The sequence below is a fragment of the Mycteria americana genome, chromosome 4 (assembly GCF_035582795.1).
Source record: "Mycteria americana isolate JAX WOST 10 ecotype Jacksonville Zoo and Gardens chromosome 4, USCA_MyAme_1.0, whole genome shotgun sequence".
Taxonomy (NCBI): Eukaryota; Metazoa; Chordata; class Aves; order Ciconiiformes; family Ciconiidae; genus Mycteria; species Mycteria americana.
This window is the reverse complement of record NC_134368.1, coordinates 1,074,600-1,082,046: the sequence shown is the minus strand read 5'-3', so window position 1 is coordinate 1,082,046 and position 7,447 is coordinate 1,074,600. Positions and strand designations below refer to the sequence as shown.

Below are 7,447 nucleotides of genomic sequence, written 5' to 3'. Positions count from 1 at the left end.
CCCATCCCCTCCCCATCCCATCCCCACCCCATCCCAATCCCTATCCCACCCCATCCCATCCCATCCCACCCCATCCCACCCCATCCCATCCCCTCCCCTCCCACCCCACTTCCCGAGGCTCCGGACAGCCAGTGCCCACCACGCCTGGCCCGGCTGAGCTCCCCGGCTTTGGCTGTCCCTGTCCGAGCCCCCCCCTCCCTTCACCGGTGGGACGGAGCACGGGTGAAGGTGCCCCGGCGAGGCACCGGCAGGGACGGAGGAGCCGGCTGTCAGGGGCGCCGAGGGTGGGAAAGGCAGCTGGGACGTGTCCCTGCCGGGAAAACGCCGCCGGTTCCCTTCCAAAGAGCACGTCCGCCCGCCTGGGAACCGTGCGGGGGGGGGCAGCGGCCCCCCTGGGCAGGCAAGAGCCGTCCCGTAGGGGAGCAGGGTCAGGGCTCGCGGGCGGCACGGTGAGCAGGCAGGGCCGTGGGGACAGGGGACACGGCACACCCTGGGGGCTAATCTGCCCCCCCCCCCCCCCAGCTTCGGCTGCGGCCTCCAGATGCCGGAACGCTTAAAACGCCGGGGCTGTGTCCCCAGGGAGCTGCTGGAGCCCCAGATGTGTCCTCGCCTCCGGCACGCGTGACACCGCGCACGGCTCGGCCCCTCCGCCGGCACACACCGCACGCTCACGCGTTGGAAAAAACAACTGGTTTTTACCCTAAAAAGGCCGCAGGTGACCCCGGTGCAGCGAAGGTCATACCCAGAGCCACCCCCGGGCATCTCCCCACCGCTGGGGACGTCCCCGAGGGAGTCCCGGTACCGGTGGGAGACGAGCGGAAGAGCGGGGGGGGGTCCCACCGGCTACCCCCACCCCACGGCCCGGCTGCCCTGCCGAGACCGGGGGCTGCTGCCCGGCCTCCCCCGCGGCAGGGCTGTGTGCCGGGGCGCGGATTTTCTCGGAGATTACAAAACCAAACCGCTTTGGGTAAGGGATTAAATCCCAGCCTGCCCCAGCGCGCGGGCAGCCGAGCGGCACGGCATCCCCACGCTGCCGACCCGGAGGTGAATGCCCCCGGGCTGGGGACCCCCGCAGCGACTCAGCCTTGCCGCGAGGTCTCCGAGCGATGTCCCGGCTTTTTAATTACCAACGTGCGTGGCAAAGGAAGGAGGGACTGCTGCCGGCGCGGGCCGGAGGGCCGAGCGGAGCCCGTGCCGTAGCGATGCCGCTGCCGCGCTGCCCGCCGGCGGGCACGGGGGGGGGATCCCGGAGGTGGGCAGGGGGGTCCCCGCTTCGGCGTCCGCGTTTGCCACCTCTGGCTTTTGTCCTTGAGAGTCCGCCCTGGGAACTGGGTCAACTGGGAGGCACTGGGACGGCTCTTCCAGCTCAGCAGGAGCTCCCACTGGTTCGGGAGGGGTGGGTTGGGCGGCGGGGGGCAGCCCCGGGGCGAGGGGCTGCCGGGCGGGCGAGGGTCCGCTCACCGCAGTTGGCGCTGGGCTTCCTGCAGACGCCGGCTGAGGTCGTCTATCCGCACGTTCTTGAGGCGCAGCAGCTGCTCCAGCCTCCCCACCTTCAGCTGCAGGATCTGAGCAGAGACCCCGACACCCCCTCAGCGTGGTTTCGGGGGGGCGGGAGGCCCATCCATCCACCCCAGACGGGGGGGGGGGAACGGGGAACTCGGGGCCAGGCTGATGTGGCTGCTGGAGTCACTGAGCGGCATCAGCCACCTTTATCCACAGGGGAAACTGAGGCAGGGGAGCAGCAGTGCCAGATTTGGGGTCCCTATTCCTGCTCCCACAACCCGCATCAAGCAAACGCTCCCCCAAAACATGGCCCGGGAGTCCCAGCTCCCCACCAGGACGCGGTGACGACTCCTCCCATCTGAGATGCCCCGCAGCATTCCTTCCCCTCTTTCAAAATTTAAAATCTTCGATGTTTTCCAGCAGAAAAGCCCCGGTTTTAAGCAAGGCAGAGCCACCGCCCCGGCTCGGTGCTGAACGAAGAAGCTCCGTTTCAAAAATCACCCGCTACCCACGGTCGAGTAAGGGACGCCGGGAGCCTGCAGCCCCGGGACGCGCCGGGGGCCACGGCAAGCTGCGTGCGGAGGGTCTGCGCGGCTGCGATGCCCGTTCTGCGTCACCCTCCTCGCCGCGGGCTGGAAGACCGGCCAGAAAGGATGAGGATCGGGAACATTTGGGAATCACGGATCGATGTGACTGCCCTGGGTGTGCGCCACAGAGATTGAGGAAGGATTGAAAGCGAAAGCTGTTCACCCCCGGGGGAGATCTGCAGGCAGAGGCTTTACCAGGGCTTTTATCCACTAAATGTCAGCAAAACACCTTCTGCTGCGGAGGGAGACGAGGGCTGCAGGGACAGAACCACATCTCCGGGCCACGCTGAGCTATCGCTGCCTTTCTAGCCCGCTTTGACCAGACCTTTTGGGAGCCCAGCGCTGCCCGGCCGCAGCCAGAGGAGCACCCGAGCCAGACGTTGGCCAGCTGGACCACGGCGAAGCCACCGCCAGGCTGGCCCGTGCCCGAGGGTGCCACCAGAGCTGGGTTACGGTGACAGGAGAGGTGACAGGACGGCGTCGAGCAAACGCCTGTTTGGGCTGACGCGTCCACCACCGTCGCAGGATGGTTGGGGAGGCAAAGGGATTCTGTCCCTGCCTCGGTGCTGCCACGGGGACAGCGCTTGGCCGGGGTGACGGCGGGTGGGCTCACCTGGATGGTCTCCTGCGCCAGGAGCAGGGCCTGCTCCCTCTCCGCCAGCTGCAGGCGGACGGCAGCGTCCCCGGGGGGAGGCTGGGCACAGCCGTGGTGGCTCTTCTTCACCCTGGGCCGGGAAAGGAAACGCCGGGACAATAACCGACCCCTCCTGCAGCGTTGCTCACAGCCCACGGAGCTGTACAGGCCGTGGGGCTCACGCCCACGCCCAGCTCCTCCGCGTCCTGCCCCACGCACCACTGCCCCTGCGGCACAGGGCTCCCCGTGGGGACCCCCGAGCCCCTTTCCTCGAGAAGCCCCCAGGAAGGGCACGTCACCGGCAGGCACGGCCAGCAGCTCTTACCCAGCAGCCCCGGGAGACTCCTGGGCGTAGCCTCCTCCTCCGGCGCCGCTCTTCGCCTTTGAGTAGCCTGCAAAACACAGCAGTTAGTGCATCATCTGCCCAAACAGCTCTGCCTCCCCCCCCCCTCCACGGGGACACCCCCCTTCCAGCAGTGTCTCCTATCCCCCCAGGGCTGGCCAGGCTCATTATTTGGGTGCCCCAGCACAAGGCAGGGCTGTATGCCCCCCCTCCGGGGACCAGAAAGGTCACGGTTTGGGGTTTGGACCCCATAGCACGGCCGGGATGGGACCCTCCTTCCCGATGTGCCACGCACCCACCCTACCCGTCTCCAGGTAGCTGACCTCTTCCAGCGCTGCCCGTACGCCCGGCTCCTGCACGGAGAGGCAGGACAACACCCGTCACGCCTGGCCACGAGCCGTGGGTGTCCCCGTGAGCGAGCCCACAAACAGCCCCTGCGCAGGGAGGGGGCCTGGCCGGGCCCCAGTGTCGGGAGAAGGGGGGACAGGGCACCCCAGCCCGCCCCGCTGCTTGGGCCACCTCTCTCTGCGCAGTGCGGGGGCTCGAGGCCGTGGGGAGCGCTGGGGCGGGGGGTTTGCTCCACAGCGTTACAGCCCGCAGGCAGGGCTGGGATCCATCTGCCTGAATTCCTGCTTTCTGCACGGCCACAGCCCTTCCCGTAGCGAATTCCTCCTCTGACCTGAGCACCAGAGTCACCGGCACAGACAGCCCAGCCTGCCCCAGCCCCGCAGGTTCGGTATCCTCCCCTCACACCGCAAGGACCGGCACAGTCGTGGGCTGAGGGTTTGCTCGGGGCAGGAGAGGAGGGCTGGGTGACGGGCGATGGGGAAGGAAGGTGACGGAGACGGCGTCCCCTCTCCTCCCCGGCTCACAGCAGCTCCTCCCGGGCTGTCCCGGGCCGAGTCAAGGCTGCGGAGCGAGCGGGGCCGCGGCGCTTCCCACGACGGCACGTGGCTGCCATCTGCGGCCGCCGCCGAGGCCGGCCCTGCCGCCTGCATCGCTGCCGGTGGGGTGCTCCTACCCCTGCTCTGCCCACGCGAGGGGGTCCCCTGCCTCTGAACACCCCACTGCACTTCCCCGTGGAGCTGCAGGCGGGGAGATGGCAGTGGGATCCTCGTGACGAGGAGAAAGAGGTGCTCAGGGGGAAAGTGATGCCCACGAGGGCATCTGGAGCTCAGCCCGGCCCCCCTGGCCCTGCCCTGAGTACAGTGACCTCTCTGTGGGGTGGCTACTCGCCCGCATCGCCCTCCAGCCCGTAGCATGTGGCACCTACAAGCAGAACGCGGCACATCGGGTTGCCCCCCTTCCCCCAGACCCCGCTGGCCTGGCCTGGGCCAGGGCCCACCTTGCTCTGCTTCTGCTTCTCCTCGATCTTCTGCCGCAGCAGGAGCAGCACCTGCTCCGCCGTGCCCGGCCGGCACTGCACGACCTGCCGGATCACGTCATCCGGGATGGAGAAGTTCAGCTTACTCAGCACTGTCCTAAAAGAGGAGCCAAATGAGCACCCAGGAGGGCAGGCAGGCACCCCCCTGCCTGCGGCACCCTTAGCTGCGTCCCCGCTGGCCTGGTCCCCAGCCAGGACAAAGAGGGACGCGCTGCGGGCCAGCGCAGTGCTCCCAGCGAGGGGCGAGCAGGGGGCCGCCCGCCCCGCTACCTGTTGAGATGGCCCCAGTTGGTGAGCTTCTGCGGCGTGGAGCTGGCGGGCACGTAGCTGTGCAGCTGCACCATGGCGGGGAAGAAGAACTTCACCACCTCGGCTGCCAGCACTGGGGGAGGACAGGAGGAGAGGGGCTGGGGGCGGCGGGCACCCCGGGACCCCCCCCCCCTCCCAGGCCCGCAAGGCCTGGCGGCCACCCCGGCCTAGGCCCTTCCCGGGCCCGCCCCCCCCCCAGGCCCGTCCCGCCGGGCCCCCCCGTCCCACCCCCGTCGCTGAAGTCTCGGGCGATGTTCCTGCGTGGCCGGGAGAGCGGCACGGCGTCCAGCCAGCGGTAGAGGCCCCGGGGCTCGCCCGCCGCCCCGCCGCCCGCCATGCGGCACCCGCCGGCCCGGGCCGCGCCGCGTCCCGCCGCCATGGCAACGGCCCCGCGGGGCATGCCGGGAGCGCGCGGCCGTCGCCTGGCAACCGGCGGGCCGGGGGGGGGGGGGGGCGAGGGGGGGGACCGGGGGGCTCTGAGCAATGGGGGGGCCTGGGCAAGGGAGGGGGGCTGGGGCCTGAGCAATGGGGGAGTGGGGGGCTGAGAGCAAGGGGGGGTCTGGGGGTGCTGAGCAATGGGGGACGGGGGGGCTGGGGGGCTCTGAGCAAGGGGGGGGTCTTGAGGTCCTGAGCAATGGGGGAGTGAGGGGCTTAGAGAAAGAGGGGGGGGTCTGGGGGTGCTGAGCAATGGGGGACCGGGGGGCTGGGGGGCTCTGAGCAAGTTGGGAGGGGTCTGGGGGTCCTGGGGAAGGGGAACCTGGGGGGCCCTGAGCAGGAGGGGGGGGCGAGGGCGTGCAGGACCAGGCTGAGGGACGCTGTGAGCAACGGGGGGCCAGGACCACGGGGAGGGGGGCCCTGGGCTACTGGAGGCCCTGGGGGGCTGAGACCACAGCACGGGGGTCCCCGAGCACGGGGGGTTCCCTGAGCACGGGGGGGGTCCCTGGTCTGGGAAGGGAGATCCCAAGATGGCCCCGCGGTGCACCCCGATTCGGCGGGCAGCTCCGGCTCCCGGTCCTGCCGGGGTGAAGATCAGCTGGGATGGCGCTGCCGGCAACGGGCCCAAGGGCGGGGGGCTGGGGGGGGCACTGCCAGGGACGGGGACAGACCCGGGGGGGGACACCATGGCTGGGACGGACATCTTAGCTTGGACAGACATCTTAGCTGGGATGGACGTCTTACCTGGGATGGACACCATAGATGGGACAGACACCTTAGCTGGGACGGACATCGTACCTGGGATGGACACCATAGATGGGATGGACACCTTAGCTGGGATGGACCCTTCCTGGATGTGGACACCCTCCCTGGAATGGACACCATGGCTAGGATGGGCCCTTCCCTGGGATGGACACCATAGCTGGGACTGCCATCTCAGTGGAGAAGGACATCTTAGCTGGGGCGGGCACCATAGGTGGGATGGACACCAGAGCTGGGATGGACACCATAGGTGGGATGGACACCGGAGCTGGGATGGACATCCCAGCGGGGACGGACACTTCTCTGGGATGGACGTCTGAGCTGGGACAGGCACTTCCCCCAGATACCATCAGCGCAGCCGTCTCTCCCCAGCACAGGGGTACCGGTAGAACCAGCCACGTTCGTGGGTGGGCAGCGAGGACTCCCCAGGACGCCGGCACCATGGTCACCGTGGCGGTAGCCCACAAGCCCAGCTCCCTCCCAGGGCCACGTGCGGCTCTGGGCTCCCGGCCGCCGCTCCTGGCAGCCGTGCCGCGGGCTCCCACCCGGCGAAGCCGAGCAGAGGAGCTGGCTGAAAGCGCGGCACGAACCAAGCCGGGAGGTGCGGGGTCGGCGCCGTGGCTCGGGCGCCCCGGGGGCTGCTCCGTGGCCCGGGCGCACGGGCAGGACTGGGCAGATTACGGCGCTGCAGCAGCGATACCGGGGGCGAGCGAGGCGCTGGGGACGCCGATAAGCCCCGGCGGCGGCTCGGTCCCCGGCGAGGTGGGACGGGGACGGCGCGGGGACGGCTCCCGCCGATGGGGCGGTTTATCTGCCGCTGCCGCCCGCTCGGTCCCTGCCGCTCCCTCGCCGCGGCAGGGCCCAGACCCGGGAGCTCCGGCTCTGCCACCAGCAGCCCTGCGGGACGCCTGCCTCAGTTTCCCCACCCTGCCCCTCTTCTGGCCGCAGCAGCTGCGACAGGCGGGGCCGATGGGGTTTCGCTCCTGGTTTGCTTCTCACGGAAGAGAAAAGCGGCCCGAAAGGGTTTATTTTTGGCCGAACCAGAACCAAATTCTGCGTGTTGAACCAGAAACCCCCTCTCCGCGGCGGGCAGGGCTGGTGGCAGCAGCCGCCGTCCCCGGGCCCCGAGTCACGGGAGCGGGCGGCAGCCGCAGCCTCCCCCGGGTGCGCGGAGCAGAAAGCAGCAAAACAGGAAAGGGGGGGGACGGAGACGCCCTTTGGCCCCCCCGCGGCTTCCCGGCTGTGCCGGCAGAGCCGCGTCCCGTGCCACCGCCACCGCCGGCCCCTCGGCACCTCCTTGCCACCATCCTCCTCCTCCTCCGGCGTTCCTCCAGCTCGCCACCGTCTGAAGTCTTTAAAACCTCTCAAATCCCGTATTTCGGTGCTAAAGCACCCCGGAACCCCGCACGCCCCGCGGCCTGGGAGGTGGGCGACCCCCCCACTCGCCGCCTGCACCGTTCTTCAGCCGCGATCCCTACCCAGAGCCGCCA

At 69.7% G+C, this 7,447-nt stretch overlaps 1 protein-coding gene across 1 annotated transcript; it reads right to left on the bottom strand.

Moving 5' to 3' along the window:
• Positions 1-1,320: 1,320 nt before the first annotated feature.
• SPEF1 (sperm flagellar 1) lies at positions 1,321-5,143 on the bottom strand. The gene is made up of 7 exons (XM_075499404.1): positions 4,989-5,143; positions 4,722-4,833; positions 4,413-4,548; positions 3,363-3,420; positions 3,050-3,116; positions 2,704-2,815; positions 1,321-1,565 (listed from the first exon to the last, which is right to left on the bottom strand). The coding sequence occupies exons 1-7, from the start codon at positions 5,137-5,139 to the stop codon at positions 1,458-1,460; spliced, it is 744 nt and encodes a 247-aa protein (XP_075355519.1). The 5' UTR covers positions 5,140-5,143; the 3' UTR covers positions 1,321-1,457.
• Positions 5,144-7,447: the final 2,304 nt, after the last annotated feature.